At 39.6% G+C, this 17,818-nt stretch overlaps 1 protein-coding gene across 2 annotated transcripts in view; it reads left to right on the top strand.

The window, feature by feature from the left end:
- Positions 1-17,818, top strand: part of RASGRF2 (Ras protein specific guanine nucleotide releasing factor 2) — a 157,932-nt gene that overhangs the window by 112,451 nt on the left and 27,663 nt on the right. For both annotated transcript variants that reach the window (XM_064176660.1, XM_064176659.1), the window contains exon 18: positions 6,578-6,684. In XM_064176660.1, coding sequence (XP_064032730.1) covers positions 6,578-6,684 — 107 coding nt within the window. The remainder of the gene's footprint in view (positions 1-6,577; positions 6,685-17,818) is intronic.

Below are 17,818 nucleotides of genomic sequence, written 5' to 3' on the forward strand. Positions count from 1 at the left end.
GGCCACACTGTTCCTGATGCAGGCCAGGATGCCATTGGCTCTCTTGGCCACCCGGGCACACTGCTGGCTCATCTTCAGCTTACTATCTATCAGTACCCCCAGGTCCCTTTCCTCCTGGCTGCTCTCCAGCCACTCAGTCCCCAGCCTATAGCGCTGCTTGGGGTTATTGTGGCCAAAGTGCAGAACCCTGCACTTGGCCTTGTTAAATCTCATCCCATTGGCCTCTGCCCACCCATCCAGCCTGTCCAGGTCCCTCTGCAGGGCTCTCCTACCTTCCAACAGATCAACACCTGCTCCTAGCTTGGTGTCATCTGCAAACTTACTGATGCTGGACTCAATGCCCTCGTCCAGATCATCAATAAAGATATTGAACAGGACTGGGCCCAGTACTGATCCTTGGGGAACACCACTTGTGACTGGCTGCCAACTGGATGTGGCACCATTCACCACCACTCTCTGAGCTCTGCCATCCAGCCAGTTCTTGATCCAGCACAGAGTGAATCTGTCCAAACCATGAGCTGCCAGCTTGGCTAGGAGCTTCTTGTGGCAGACAGTGTCAAAGGCTTTGCTGAAGTCCAAGTAGACTACATCCACAGCCCTCCCCACATTCACCAGGCGGGTAACCTGATCATAAAAGGAGATCAGGTTGGTGAGGCAGGACCTGCCCTTCCTAAACCCATGCTGGCTGGGCCTGATCCCTTGGCTATCCTGTAGGTGCTTTGTGATGGCACCCAAGATGACCTGTTCCATGACCTTGCCTGGCACTGAGGTCAGGCTCACAGGTCTGTAGTTTTCTGGCTCCTCCTTACGACCCTTCTTGTGTATGGGAATCACATTGGCCAGCTGCTCATATTTCTGTGAAAATCCATGCAACTCAGTTACTTGCTTGAGAATATCTGACCAATAAAAGTGAGTATCTTTAAATAGTCATCCAAATGTTTTCAGGTATGTCAGGGAAAAATGTTTAGAATTATGGGTTTTTTTGTGCTGCATATGTATTGGGAAGGCTTTTCTTTTGTGGTGCAAATATTGGAGAGCCTTTTCCAGATCTAATCTGTGGATGAGAACTGCTCTGCTCTGAGCCTGAGGTTTGTATTTATTCTTTATCCAGGTCAGAAAGTGATGCTGATATTTGCCAAGCCTAAGCTCTGAATAATGAAACTGGCAGAAAACTCATGAGCATATTTATTAGAAGAAGGAAAAAAAAAAATCCCACAAGACAGAGAACTACACTTGACACTTTTTTTTAATTATTTGTCACCCATCTCATGTGTCATGAACATTCCCCTTGCATGGGGTCCTGGGGGGGTTTCTCTGATCTTCCTAAAGACCAGAGTGCAATTTTTTCATATGTTATGTGCATTGTTCCAGAATATTTTATTGAAACTAACATATGAATTTTTTTGCTAGGAAAGATGCCAGAAACTTACTGAGGTCAGTCTTTATAACTTCAAAGAACGTATTCCTAGGTCTTGTAAACAGAAGTGATTTTTAAGATAGGTAAACCCTGAAAATAGACATGACATTAAACATTTTGACAAATTAATTACTGTGGTCAGGAATTTTGTACTGCTGTATTAGTGCAGAAAAACAAAATGCAGAGAATACACTTACTGAAACTAAACAGATTTTTTTTTGACATCTTAAGTGAAAAAAAACAAAAACAAATGAGCATAATCTAATTTCTCTAACGTACACAGTGCAGAATTTAACACAATAGAAATGTTCCTCTTGAGTGAGGTGGGCTTTAAAGAGGAAATAATGTAAATTACTGATAGAGTCAGGTTTGTTTAGTAGAACAAGGAAAAACAGGATAGGATTTTGCTGTAGGGACTTCTTCGTAGCTTTTGAGCAAAGGGTCTGTTCTGTCTCAAACAATGATTGGATCTCTGAATCTGGTTGCGAGTGCAGCAGTTCCAACACTAACGCATCCTATATGCAGGCATTGGTTGCCTATGGCTGTCTAATTTACAAAAGGAATAGATAATGACATTTACTAGTAGAAAGTGCTTTAGGTTTTGACATATGAAGAGCTATCTATGTGTAGGATATTGTCATAATTTAATCTGGTCTTGCCTGCAGAAGTTGAGATTTATGTTATTCAGCACCCTTTGGAAAAAAAAATACTTGGTGATACTGGAAGCTATAAAAATGTTAGGTTTTATTATAGCGAACATTAAAACGTCTGATGGTGAATCTACATTTTGCATACTGTAATCTCAAAACAAGTATATGAACAGAGTGAATAAATTGTACTGAAAGAAGCAACTCACTGAAACTAGAAATGCTGGCAGGTTCATGTGTTTGACAGCCTGTGGTAAAAGTTCTGCATCACTGTTATGTGAAGAAACTATTTGTGGAAACAGTATATATTAATCTCAACAGATACTGGGGAAAAACATTACTCAAAAGTAGCACTCCCTGAAGCAGCTGCCCACTAAGATGATTAATGATTAGAAATATCGCTGGTATTTCTCATACAGAAAGATCGCTTCCTTCAGGAGACAAACAGATATTCACCGTGGAGTGTTTCAGTTTGTTTCGCCGTGTGGCCTGGATGTGGGTGGTTTCATCCAGAATGCTAATTAAAATGTTGCTGAGGTCGACATCCTCCTAGACAAAACCCTTTACCTCTCTCTTGTTTTTTTGTGACAGTGAAGATGAATTTTGAAGAAATCATGCCGGCTTTCCCATCAAATGAAGTGTAATGTGTATAGTTATCCCTCAGATGAGGCTGGGGGAGAGCAGCCCAGCCTGAAAAGACCTGTGAGTGTTGGTTAAAAATGCCCGAATATGAGCCAATGGCCACAGAGGCCAACAGTATCCTGGCCTGTATCATAAATGGTGTGGCCAGCAGAACTAAGGAAGTGATTGTCCCATTGTACTTGGTGCTGGTGAAGCCACACACTGAGTACTGGGTTTTTTGGGCCCCTTACTACAAGATGGACATCGAGGTGCTGAAGGGGATCTGAGAAGGGCAATAATGCTGGCGAGAGACCTGGAGAACAAGTCTTAGGAGGAAAGGTCAAGCGAACTGGGATTGTTTAGCCTGGAAAAAAAGAGACTGAAGGGAGATTTTCTGACTCTCTAGAATTACCTGAAAGAAGGTTGTACGAGGTGGAGTATCAGATTCCTCTTTGTAGCAATAATTGATTGAATGAGAGGAGATGGCCTCAAGTTTCAATGGGGGTGGTTTATATTGGATATTTGGGAAAATTCTTTCACTGAAAGTGTTGTCAAGCACTGGCATAAGCTGCCCAGGGAAGTGATGGAGTCACAATCCCTGGACATGTTTAAAAGACATGTAGAAGTGACACTTAGGGAAATGATTTAGGGGTGAACTTGGAAGTGCTAGGTTTACAGTTGATGTGTTCTGCTAGGAGTCTCTTCCAGTTTGGACTTTCTATGGGGTCACAACCTCTTTTGGACAACTATCTGTTCTGGCTTTGGTTCCTTCATGGGCAGTAGGTGGATGCTTCACTGTGGACCTCCACAGGCTGCAGAGGAAGAGCACAGGCAAGAGCATCTCCTTCCCTTCTTTCTTCAGTGATTTTCATGTCTGAAAAGTTGTTTCACTCAAAGATTCTCACATTTCTTTGGCTGAAGTTGTGCTGGGGTTTTTAACCCCTTCTTCAGTAAGTTATCCCTGAGGCATTTCCACCATCCCTGATGTGCTTGGCCTTGGCCAGTAGAAGATCCCTCTTTGAGAGATCTGGCACCGGCTTTATTTGACACAGAGAAGTTTATGTCAGCTTCTTACCGAAGCCACACCTGCTTTAGCAGGGTGGTTTGGACCAGATGATCCCCACTGACGCCTTTCAGCTCTTAGCATTCTGTGATTATGCGATTCTGTCCTCATGAAAGAGAGTTCGTCTTCCTTCTTGTTTCAGTGCGGATCTATTGTCACTGTTCAGAACATTGTCATCACTTTTTGAAGTGGGAATATAATCAATCCCTTTTCTTGAAATGCTCCATGTTCCTCCTGAGTTCAGTGCAGAAACTTTTTCCTGGAAATAGAATGACAGATTGTAGAAGATCAACAGAAACAGGCTTCTTTCTGAATACTGTATGTGCCAGTAGTTTTGTTCTGCTACAGCTTCAGTTGACTCAAAGGTCCAAGGACTTCATATGTTATTCTGCAGCATAACTAACTCTGGCTTAAGGTCTAAATCTGCTGAGCTGAGTCAAAGCTGCTGAATCTGGAGCTGATCTGAGGTCTGTTGTTAGTCAAAACAAGTCCTGTGGGAAAACCAGACATCCAAATGGAAGGACACTAAGCCAGTATGCAATGACTAATGGGTCTTCCATTCCCTTGTGTTTCCGCAAGGAAGTGTCACAGACATCATTTTCTTCAAAATCAACCTGCAGATTTAAGTCTCAGACAGTGAATGTTAACATGAGGACTTTGGGAATTTTTGTTTGTTTGCTTGTTTCTATAAAAGACAATAAATTATAAATGATTTATAAAGATGGAACGAAACACATCCTGGCTTTCTCAGTTACACAGTATTTAAAAACAAAGTCAGAATGGAGTTCAATGATTTCCAGTTTTATTTTGAGAAAAAAAAAAAATGTTGATTTAGTTACTTTTTTAGAGTCTTGTACCTGAAGATGTGCAATGAATCACTCTCTTGGAGTTAAATGCACTTCTGCATCTATGTTCAGCTAAGTTCTCTTCTTGGTTTTGTAGATCTGGGAATCTCCATGTATAGTTTTAAGTCATAGACAATAAGTACTGACAGTGTGGACCTGAGTGAAGATATTGCTTAATCTCTGCAATGAGCAAATTACTGCTTAAAAATTGATCAAATTTGCTGAGTGACCTCTGGAGATTTTCCTTTTTCTTTCTTGCACTTTTTATTCTTTTTGCAGCAAACTGAAAACTGTCTCTGTAGGCATCTTTCTGCTTTCCTTCCAGCTTACTGAAAGTTCATTTCCTTAATGCTACTTTGATAAAGACTCCACTTCTTTAATACATAATTTTCATTGCTGCTTTCATTGCTGCAATTAAATGGCTAATTGAACAGTTTATAATGCGTATGCCTAATTGCTTCTACAAGAGGTTAACTGTGAAAGGCATAAAAAATTAACACACAAAATGTTGCATGTTGCCTGTGTTACCTTTTATGGAGTAAAGCCTCAGAGATACTGTTTACTTTTCTATTTGCAGCAATGAAACAACTGAAGATGTTTTAGTAGCACGTCAACTACAGTGTAGTATTCCATGGTTCTAAAAAATTCCATGAAATACAAGCATAGAAAGTATATCTGGGGGTTGAGGTCTAACCTGCAGAAAAAGAGGTGAAGCTGCAGTTAAGCTTTTCTTTTCCTGCTATCTTTAAAAAAATATCCTTCCCCCCCAAAATGGACTTTCTGGATTGTGTTTAATAAAAATAGAGCAAAACTACCACTGGCATCTAAGAACACTCCCAAAATGTTTAGCACAGAATAAATAGAACGTTAATCTGCCTTTGCTGTGTGTAATAATATATAGGCTTTAGAATAGCTTTTACTTAAAAAAACTAGTACTGACAGAAGGATATTCCCTGGACTCTCTACTGAGTGAAATGGAACGCAGTAAATTTAACAGAAACTAAGAAAAATATAAACTTCTCAAGTATATCTTCAGAATTATTGTGCTGTTTGTTTTATTTAAATGGGGGCTTAGTAATAATTTTATTATTATGAGACAAATGTAATAATTATTTTAATATACAAATGGTATTTGTCGTAGATCATAATGAGAAAGGATAGATTAAATAACATGAATGGAGGAAGAAACTTGATCATTTGCTTTAAAACTATTTATTTAAGATCATTGCTGACCGAAAAACAACCCACCAGCCAAACAAAGAAAAAAAGTCCCCAAACCAACCCACATGTCCTTACCAAGAGGTATGGGGAAATCATGTGGTTAGCAAATTTCTGTTTTCAGGAAACTAGGGTTGCAAATGTGTTTTCTATACACCTTCCCACTTACTTGTCATCCCAGTACTAAAACCATACAGCTTATTTGAGCAATCTCTGTTGACTAGTACAGTGCTACTCTTGAAAAGGAACATGTCTTGTATTGACCTTCTCCTCTGTTTAAACTACTTTCCCTCCCCTATTTAATTATGACTTCTGACATTTATCTCTTTCCCCTTCATAAATCACACTCACCCTCACCTTCCTTTTATAGTCTCAGTTACAAGCTTTGTCAATTTTTGCCCCGGTCTTGTTTTTTTTTTTTTTTTTTTTTTTTTTTTTACTGTTGTTTGTTGGGTTTTTTTCCTTGATGTTAATGTTAAAGACAACAGGCAAGTATTCTTCATCTTTCTAAAACTGAGCACTGACCTAAAGAGGTGCCTGTGTTAGTTATGATGGCCAAGGCTGCATTGTACTGTTCTGGCAGAATTTCAGCAGTCTAAACAGTGATATTTAACAGTCTGTACAGTGACATTTAAAAGTCTGTACAGGTGCCTTTCCTTCTTTTACACATAAATGTTCTGTGAGCTTTCTATTTGTCAAAATTACTCCTACTGTGTTTGAATTTTTGCCTCCTCTGTTAAATTGAACATGTGCTTTTTCCACGCAGGGTTTAACAATTCTGAACGCATGTGTGACAAAGAGTTCATCATACGCAGAGCAGCCACGAATCGCGTCCTAAATGTCTTGCGCCACTGGGTCTCCAAGCATTCTCAGGTATTCTTCTGTTGCACCCTTCTCCTCTCCATCTACTATAACACATCTACATTCTCCTAACAGAACGTTTTCAGTCAGTGCTGCTGTGTAGCGTTGCCAGAGGTCAACAGCCTGAAAAGTCAGTGCTGCAAAGATAACACAGAAAATTGCCTTGTAAAATCACACTTTTAACCAAGTGAAGAATCCTTCGTCTAGCCTTGCAAAGCTCTACTAGAAATATCCAGTTACAGCAGTACTACTCTGACATTGTGAGTGCTTTACTGTTACAATTTGTGTTGAAATATCAGGCTGGGTGAATCTTTCGGGTTGTCAGCATTTCTGCTACAGGCATCATAGTTCAATTACTCTGATAGTGTTAAAATGCTTGCATTTTCATACAGGATTTTATTTATCTTTTTTGCTTGTCACATACAGAAGGAGTTGCCAGTCTGTTGTGTTGGTCCCCCTACAACCATGATGGGACTGTGGGTCTGGTGCACAATCATAGAACTGTGTTAACAGAGAAGAGATAAAAAGAAGTCTGAGTAGCTAGAACTTTATAGATTTAAATGATCTTCAGGCTGCCAAATGAAACAAGTAATGGAATATTTTGGCATGCATGTAGAAAACTACCAGGAATGTTATTGAAAAAATACAGAAAGACGAATGGAGGAAGAGATAGAGGAATGAAGAGATGGAGGAAGGGATGAGGAGGGGTGAGAGTACTTTGGAAGCAAATGAAAGATTTTTTTATACCTTGGATAGATGGTACTTCATGGCAATTATAGACTGCTTTGTCATTACATGCTAATAATCAAGAACACTTGATTTTAAAAGGTTTTATTAGAGTGTTAAACACAGCAATATCAAACTGCCCTATGTCAAGTTCAATTCCGTTTTTTTCCATTTAATGAGTTTAATTTTTATAGAGGTTAAGTTTTCTGGAGAATGAAGTTAGTAAGAAGTGAGAAAATTGGTTATGAACAGCCTAGAAGAGATTAATAAAACCTCTCTTGTTATCGCGGGAATGATTAAACATTTTGAGTTATTGCACACAATGTACGTGCACCACATTTTCTTTGACTATTCATGTTGTGAAAGTACTGCATCCCTGACATGGTTTGTATTAACTGCTACGAGTTGAGCTGATCCTCTGTAGTAATTAAAAGATGTTTAATTAATGTGATTATGAAAATAAAGGGATCACAAAATTATTGTCCACATTAAGCAACTGTCTGCAATTAGTCAGACAGAAGTTTAATATCTGATGGAGAGTTGTGATGATTATCATTAAAACAGAGTAACTGTGAAGAGAGCAGATACTTCCTCTCCCTAAAAATGTGTTCTCCATTTCAAAACTACCCATAATATGCAAAAATATAGTACAATGTTAAATGCTTCTGCACCTACTTTTGCAAATTGTTTACAGATAGTGTTCTTTTAAAAATGTTAAGAGGACAAAGATAATAAGTCACAGTTTAGCACTCTGTGCTTTTGAAATGGAAGCCATTTCAAACCTGGACTCCCTAGTTTCTCTCCTTGTCTTTTTCTTTTTTTCCCACCACAGAAAAGGTGGCAGATTTTTTATTTTCTAGCTATCTTAATCCAATATTCCAGTATAGCAAGCATTCTCAAATGCAAGGACTTCGGCCCAGAAAGCAACAAAGACAACAGCAACAAAGCACATAATCAGCTTTCTGTGTTGTTTACTTGTGAGATGAGGAAGAGAGACAGGGCAGACGACCTCAGCAAACCAGAAATGACTGAATAGTTTCTGCCAAGTACAGGACAGGACTGCTTTAAGGAAGACAAGTGAAGAATTACTGTCTGGCCAAATGGTATGAAATGTTGGAAGCCAAGACGTATAGTCCTGGGAGAGCAGTAGCTCAAAGCCTTATTTTACAATAACAGCACAAACAGCAAGCCAGAGAACCTTTTGCCACCTGTATCTGGTGAGGAAATGCTTATTAGATTTCCACAATCACAAAACAATGTAAAAGCATTAAAATTCTATGAGATCAACAGATCTGCCAAAAAACCTTATTACATTTTAAGGTTTGTACATCGTTCTGTAGCTACTTAGTGCACTTGAGACCTCCTCACCTTCCTCAGCAGCCAAGAGAAGGGTTTACTGTCTTAAAAAACAAACAAACAAAACCAGTTAACAAAACAAGTTGATACTCATAAAAATAAATGTGCAATTTAATATGCTTTACTGATACTGTTTTCTTACCACTTGGCTATGAATTTGCTTTTCCTGCAAAAGCTCCCATTACCAAACAGGTAATTTCCATCCTCTGTGGGGAAAGCCTCTCCACTGTCTGATAGACTGTTCTCATTGTGTTGTACTCAAGATCCTTGTGGTCATTGCTAGCCTGTACTACAATAATGTTTTTTTCTACAAAAATGACATTTGATTAATGGATAACCTGTAATGGACAAACTGTAGGGCTTCCACTATTCCTCTTTTTAGGGTATTAAATGCTACAGACACGCTTAATATTGCAACATGTGAATTACTCTGCAGCATAACTGACCCTATTTCAGTGCTTTCTGGCCCATCAGTATTACTCAATTCTCTACGAGTGTTTTGTCTACCTAAATTGTTGTACTGATTTATTGTGCTCTAATACTCAGAGCACATGAGGTGCTGTGTAGTCCCAGGAGAGTCTGATATGCACAGATATGTGTGCAATGTAAGACATGATGTACATGTCTGTAGAAAGCATTCTCACTCAGTTATCACCTGCCCTCCATCCCTCCCTCTGGATCCCTTTGGTTTGCTTCAGTGTGCTGCTCTCAAGCATGTAATAACATGGGTCAGGGTTAGTTCATGAACTGAGGAATGGAGGAATTATCCAAACAAATGGTTCAGAGACTTGTGTTTCCTAACTTTTCTCTAGCAAACGCTTGCCTTTGGTTTGTGTTTGGAGGGTTTGTGTTATGGAATGAATTAGCTTCCTGCAGTATCTTGCAACTGTGTCAAAACCAGAGCTGTGGACGGTTTAGCACTATTTTTCTTTTACAGCATGTGTTTTCAAAAAATTATCTGAGTGTGGACAGTGCTTAGCACGTAAACTTGTCTGTGGCCAGAAAACAGAATCATTACAATTAGCAATCCAGCCTAGGCAGTGGGAATGTGCTTTCAAAAAGTGTTTTTCTTATCTTGAAATAATAGTAAACAGTGCTTGAAAAAAGGGACTAATGATTTTTGCAAGAGCTTCACTTAAATTCCAAGAAAATATGTAATGCTAATGCCAGATCTGAAGCCCTTTCGGGAGAGCAGAAGGAACTAATTGATGTCCCCAGAAGCTCCCAAAGCATAGATAAAAATTTGGGAAAAAACATCTTCGCATAATGTCACATGTACTTTTTGTTTTCACTCAAACCTGTATTGCTCATCAGCCAAAACCAGCACAGTATGAAAGGTAGCTATTTGATGTTTTCCAATGTTGGGGCTGGGGGGCAGAGAGGTATGTTATTATTCTTTTAATTCTCTATCCCTCCTCTTTTTTCCCAACTCTCCTCTAGCTATTTTATTTAGCCACCTACAAGCCAACAACACTTTCTTTTTTTTTTTTCCCAAAATAGGAGCAGAATGTTCACGTTTACATGTAATTTCTAAAATGTAGTTGAGAGGAACAGTTTCTCCTGTTGTAATAGATGTGAACAAAAACAATGAGACAGACATTGTGAAGATGGTAGTGTTGATAAAAACACAAAGGGATCATGGCGATAAAACTCCCCCTGGCCCTTGCAGAGATGGAAAAACAAGAAGAGAAAAGAAGGCAAATGATTTTCGTTATACTAGTGAGGTCTTGCAGCCTCATTTTCTTCATTTAACAGTAGTTAAATGTCTTTTATCTAAGCACTTCATGTTACAAAATCAAGTCTTTTCTGCTTCTGTGGCACGCAGATTGAAATGGAGCTTGTCCAAGGACAAAAGTTTGCATTTGCCGTTGAGGAAAGAGAGGATAGGTTCTCCAGACTTCACAGTTTTGAATGACAGCTGGGTGCTTGTTCCTGCTGGCTTTTTTGAAGATCTCAGCTGGAACGAATTGACAAATCTTGACTCTTACAAACTAGATGGATGCCAAACAGTGTCAGTGAGTTATTAAGTTATCACAAGATTAATGGGAGCCTACTATGGCTTGAATTTTGAGAGTGTAAGTCATGTTCCCATGCCTGTCTTACTCCAGATATGAAACAATCTACTGCAATTCATTCCCTTGCTTATATCAATGAAGATTTGTTGAGTTTTCAGAAGAAGATTTTAAAGAAGGAGAGACTATGGAGGACACCTGTATGCAAGAATTTTCCAATCAAAGATTATTTTGGTTAGTTAAAAATAGATTCAGTGCACACAAATTGGCCAATTCCATTTTCTACATTGTAATAACATATTTGATAAAGATCCCTTTATATTAGCCCCACTTCTGTTATGTTTGAAGTCATAAAGAAATTAATATGATGCCTGGCAAACTTACAGTGAGTTTATTGTCGAAATATGAACAACTTACACTAATGCCACACTCACTATGTGATAGCAAGATGTGCCATGTTTTAACTACATATCCAGTAAGCCCCTAGGATCTGTGACCTCTGTCTTTAAACATTAAAAGACATTTCTGAAGTTCTTTTGGAATCAGACATCAGGATACAAATTGTGAACTAAAGAAACAAAGAGGTTGCCCTAGAGGGAGGCAAAGCAAAGGAACCCTGAGTGAGCTTTCCAGCATGCCATTGGTCACTTAGTGAAGAAATCTGGTTTCCATAAATTTATGCCTTTTGCAGAATCCAGTTACGCTTTGAATGGTAATGCATTTAATTGCTGCTGTGCTCAGTTCTAACATTACAGAAGGGTAAGGGTTTGCTGTATCATGACCCTTTAGGGAATGTGAGTCACCCCGAGAATGGTAGCCAGGCTCGCAGGCAGTCAAACTAATTAGCAGAGCTCTGCACCCACTTCTGCTGAAGCCTGACAGATCTTTCTTCACTGAAATCTTTCACTGAGGTCTTACACCCCAGAACTTAGAGGCAGGGATGTCACATTTCTTATCTGTTCTGGATGCTTTAATCTGGCACTATGCAATGGCTAGATTCCTCTGTTAAGTCTTGTTTTGGTGGGGGTTTTTTGTTTGTTTGTTTAGTGGGTCATTTTTTGTTTATTTTTGCCTTTTTTTTTTTTAATTACAGTGTTGCACAGTGCTTGAATAAGGAGAGGATTGTGTTGTGTCTGCTGAGCATCACTCCCTCATTCTATTAACATGGCTTGCACTTTTAACCTGATCATATTCCATCAGGAATGAAGGGCTAACACCGATACTCTGATACTATAGAATCAGGAGGGTCTTACTCAAAGGATGATTGCATTTTTGCACTTGAAACTAACTGGAAGACAAAGCTGTTGTCCTTTGCTTACTTCTTGAAGTATCACAGTATCACAGTAAGCCAATTTACTTCAAATTCAGGGATTAATTTTCTCAATAGCCAGTTATAATATCCATTATCTCTGCCTTCCATACATGTAAATGTTTCGTTGCAGGAGAACTCACTGTTATGAAGGGGAAATTAATTAATGCATTATTGTATTTTTTCAAAATTAATATTGTTTATTAATTTTGATATTCAGAACTCTTGGCACTCCTGACCACTAATTTTAATAATAATCACACAGTCATGGAAACATGTTACAGATAATAGCTGATCTAGTAATAACCAGCAAAATATATAAACATTAATTGAACTGGGAGAGAATGTTCTTGCGGCCAAATACCACTTGCTCTTGATATATCACTTGCCCAGTAGATGGACTCAAGGAGCACGTTTCTGCTTGTGGCAGAAGGCAATGGTGAATTAGAAAGAGGCTTTTAAGCATTTACTCACAAAATATTATTACCCAACTTGCCACAGCCTTAGACAGCACCCAAATGTTTTCAGAGAATTCAGTTACTGTCAGCTGCTGAGAATTCTGATTCTTCACAGGCTCCACAGGCTGGGGGAAAGGAGGCAGACAATCTCTGACCTGGTCCTCTGGATAACTTATGTGTCTCTAGGACCTCTCATCTTGGCAAGAGACTTTCAGGTGTAGGCAGAATGTCTTGCAATGTGCAGTATTAGCATGATATCATACTGGCTGTGCAGGATGATCATGTGGAGGCATTCAGAGCCTGTCCTTGGTAAACTCATGACAGTGGAGTTTCCAGGCAAACAATAAGGTGGTAAACAATGGCAGGAGGCAACAGCAGGCACGAATAGAATGACAGAGCACACTGCATTTACCTGTGTACTTCTTTTATCAAAGACTAATGAGCCTTTGGGGACAGACTAGACAATCAGAATGGCAGTTAGCCATGTTTGAACATATTAGGTGAAGCCATAGGCTTGCTTTACCCAAATTTCGGAAAAGCATAGGCCTTGCACAAGGCAGGCACAATCTAAGTGTGTGTACCTTGTTTATCACAGGAAAAAACATGCCTGGGCAAACCAGCACATGTATAAGCCTATTTCTGGCCCATCAGGCCTACTGCAACACTGATAAACATTCCTTCATCACAGTTGCATGTGATAGTTGGAAAATTCAGTGTTGCTGTAGAGGACTGCAACACTGAAATAACTCTGATAAAGATTGATCTGCTCCATACAATTTTAAGACTCACTCTACTCATGCCATCAAAATAATTATCTCTTCACACTCTGGCATGAGAGGTCTATTAAAATTGTGGATCAAAACCCATCTACTTTTAACTATTCCAAATTCCTTGTAAATTATTTTCCAGTAGATTTCTTTTCCCTCCTGCCTCGCCCTTCCTTCGCCCCAGTGTTCTCTCTAGTCACATCCACTGATGTACACAAATATAAATCAGATTCTCAAGGTTTAGCTTATTTTTGTTTGTCCATGTTATTCAATATTTTCTCACATTGTTTAAATAAAGAAAGTTTCCTCCCACTTAAAAAGATTTAAGGAAAGGGGAGGAAAATCTTTTGGGCTTTCACTGAGCCTGTGTCAACACCTGGAAATTACAGTCTCTGTATAAACCACTGACAATAAAACTATGTATTTGGAGTTGTACTTCATCAACATAACTATGTTTTCTTTTCCTTGCTTTCTGCTGCTTCTGCTGTCTTTTCTTCTGGCCAGTGATTCCAAATCCATCATCCTCTCTTTTTGGACTTATTTTTTTTTAAGTCAGCTGGAGTGGTTTGCTTCTGAAGCACGTGCACTGCAGCACAGCTTTCCTACCTCACTCTGGCAAGGAGCTGTGCTTTCGCTTTATAAATATAACATTGCTGTCTTATCCTGTGCATGGTGGAGATCAACAGGCTGGTTATGAGTCTATGTGAAATATAACCATGCGGATTTTGATGCTCTGTAGCTATAAAGGAGGCTTTTGCTTTCAGAGTGCAGGTGGATGACAGCAAAATTAATACACGTCTCCCTGTTACTGAAGTCTTCTGCTGGAAACTTCCTTAAGTGGTGCTGAACTTGGTGCACAGTGCTTCTGATTGGTTGGGAACTTCATGCATCCTATTCTTATCCTGGGTGACTCCAGGGCAGACCTCCTACTTAATTCATCAGCTGTCATTTTTCTGTATCTGCACATTTCATAAGTGGCTTTGCAGTATAAATATTAAATAAATTGGGAAGAAATATCTTTTCCTATTATTGACAGAACTGACTTGAAAATGAAAGTTTACATTTTGCTTGAAAAATCTTAGTTAATATCTGCTTAATTGAAGTGCACATTTGAATAACAGCCATCAATCTTTAGACTACTGTGTGGTCTGAAATATATCACAGGGCTGCCCAGGGAGACAGTGGACTTGGAGGTCTCTTCCAACACGATTGATTCTATACGTCCACCAATGAAGGGTTAGATCACTGCTAAACTGAAGTGTGCTTACTAGAAGATTAAGTGGTTCTTGTTTGACCAGCTTTATTCCTTCTGTGGGACATAAATTTCAACTAAAAATCTCTTTTAACCTTGGGGTTATCTAACACATGCAGCAATTCAAATGTAACCAGTATAGCAGGTTTCTTTAGGCTTACCAGCCCTCACTACTATGGATGGTGGGAGAGTCTTGTTCAAAGTCATTCCAACTGCTGAAAGAAATAATGAAACATATTAACATGTGATACAACAGATAAACATGGCATAAAAGTGATCTCAAATTAGAGAGAGATGTTACGTTCTTGTATACAATATATCTGGACCTATATACAGCTACATGTAGTTGTATGTCTGTACTACATACAGATATACATATATAGTATTCATTTATAGTGCACATAATACAGATAGGTATAACTTGCATGTGTTTATAGTTATCTATCTATGAATTATATTTGCAATTTGTTGCTTTTTTTTTTTTTAGTGTTTATATCATTCTTTCAACACAGAATTAAAGCATAGAATTATAGAATCACAGAAGTTTTGAGTTGGAAGGGACATCCAATGATGAAGTCCAAGCTCCCCTGCAGTGACCAGGGACATTTTCCATTATAGCTGGTTCCCTGGAGCTCTGTCATGCTTCAGCTTGAGTATCTCCAAGGATGAGGCCCCAGTTACACCCTAGGCAACCTGTTCCAGTGTTTCACTACCCTCATGGTAAAGATCTACCTCCTAAGTCCAACTTAAATCTACTCTTCCCTAATTTCAAACTATTGCACTGCATCCTATCACTGCAGGCCTTGCCAGCCTTATTGTAGGTCCCCTTCAAGTACTGGAAGGGGTTCCCAGAGCATTCTCTTCTCCAGGCTGAACAAACAGCTCCCTCAGTCAGTCCTCATGGGAGAGAGGTTCCATTTGCCTGATCATGTTCATGACTTTCCTCTGGACTCACACCATCAGGTCTATGTTCTTCTTGTGTTGAGGGCACCAAAGCTGGACACAGTACAGGAGTACAGGTGAGGTCTTACCCAAGCAGAGTAAAGTGTTAGAATCACCTCTCTTGATATGCTGGTCAGTACATATATATATATATATATATATATATATATATATGCACACACACATACATATATTCAACTGCAATGATTTCCTTGGTGTTTTGTATATTACACTGGAATGTCACTACAGCCTAGATCATAGACTTCAGTGGAAGAATAGAGTAGGCTTCCAGTTTTATTCTGAATCCTATCCTTTTTTTTTGTTGTTGTTGTTTGGTTGGTTTTATTTTGTTGTGGAGGCAGGGAATTAATGTGGCTGAGTCAGGAATATATATAAAAATTGAATTATTTTATTTTCCTGAAACCTCACCCCCAAAACTATATACAGAAATTAATCCAGTTTAATTAGATAGTTAATTCAGAATATCTTACAAAGGATGATAAAGATAAATTTGACTATTTTAGAAGTCAAGAACTGGAAAAGTCTAACCTATAAACACAGCTTTCCCCACTATTAAACAGACTGATCAGAAAGTTACTTACAGGTAAGCAAGAATGTCTGAGAGAAAGGGTGGTCCAGATGCTTGTCAGCTCTCTCTCTTTCAAAAGACATCAGAGGCTCCTTAGGCCTACTAAGTTTGCACAAAAAAGGGTGTTTAGGTTGGGAAGCCATCCAAAGCAGGGACTGTTCTGTTCCTCAGGAGCTTGTCCTTCGAAATGCTAGGGGAATTTCTGCAGGAATTATCCAGGTGGGAGAGAACTCTATGTTGCGGAGGGCAGGAATACGTGGCCAAGTTGAGAATTTATCAAAAATAGATATTTTTTATTATTTTCCCAAAAACCCACCCCCACAACTATATATACAAAGATTACTTTAGTTTAATAAACAGATTCAGTTGCATGAGAATTAATCTACAAGGATACCATCAATAACCTGACTATATTTGAAGTCAGAAGTTGGAAAAGGACTCAGCTATTAATTAATAGCGGTTTCTTACTAAATTAAGCTAAGCCAAATAACTCGCTCAGGCTGGCTCATGCGGTCTATGTTCCTCTTCCTTTCCAGCGGCTGCAGGAGTCGTTAAGGGTCGTTAAGGGTCGTTAGGCATACAAAGGTGTCGACAGGAAAGCGAATTCCTGAAGGTCTCTGCAGTCCAGCCGAGGGGAGTGTGTGAGCTCAGGCAGACACATACGTCCAGGCACGGGCAAACTCCAAAGCAGGAACCCCAAAGGCGGGAAGACCCCCAATATTTATAACCTTGGCTAGACAAAGGGCAGAGTTACCACACCTTAGGTGCGAAAGCACACGGCCAATCCCAGCCTGGCTCCAGCGCGGGAACTCATGGGGCAGTCCTCCCCCCCTTCACAGCTGCAGGGCAGGCGAGGGGGGGGGGAAACCAGGCGGCTTTTCCCCTTTCCCCCCGAAGTCCGGGCAGGAGAGGCATTTAGGGGTACAGGACTCCAGGACACTCTAAGGTGGGAACCCCAAGGTGGGAAGTACTGCAATATTTGTACCCTTCCTAGACAAAGTGTTGAGTTACCACTTCCTAAGCGTGCAGACCACAGCCAATCCCCAGCCTGATTCCAGCACGGGCACTGCACGGGCACCCCTCATGCCAGAAGGGCCCCTTGCTCCCCTGCTTCACACCCACAGGGCAGGGTGGGGGGGAAAGTGGTTTTTTGCACCTTTCCTCTCCCAGCCACTGAGGAAGAGGAGTTTTGGGGTATCCAGGACTCCAGGACACTGCTAACATACAATGTATAAATTCTCTTTACTTACAAGTATTAGTTTTTAAGCACTTAAAAACTGGAAATGCTTCACTCTTGTCAAGTGTCCTATTCGTATGTGAGGCTTCCACATCCTACTCATAAATGGAATAACTTCTAAAAAATCTGTCCCTTTTTTTTTTTGGTCATAAATTTATCAGCAATACAACAAGACTTCTTAAAGGAAAAAATCTATTGTGTTATGAAAATAAACAACTAATAATGGTTTGAAAAAAATGTGCTCAGAGATAAAATCCTGATCATGTTTTTGTGATATGCTGACTTACAGCAGCAGGTAGAGAATTTCACCCTACTTGGTAAATGAGGATGTCAGATTTGTAAACTCTTGCATAACCTTTCTGTTCATTTATGGTATTTTTGTAGTACAATTAGCAAAGATGCCCATTTTCTTTTATGCAGTGCCCACCACTGAACTATAGGAGAGGCAATGCTACTTTTAATTACGTTGTTTGCTGTGATGGTTTGGGTGTTACCTGC

The sequence above is a fragment of the Pogoniulus pusillus genome, chromosome Z (genome assembly GCF_015220805.1).
Source record: "Pogoniulus pusillus isolate bPogPus1 chromosome Z, bPogPus1.pri, whole genome shotgun sequence".
NCBI lineage: Eukaryota > Metazoa > Chordata > Aves > Piciformes > Lybiidae > Pogoniulus > Pogoniulus pusillus.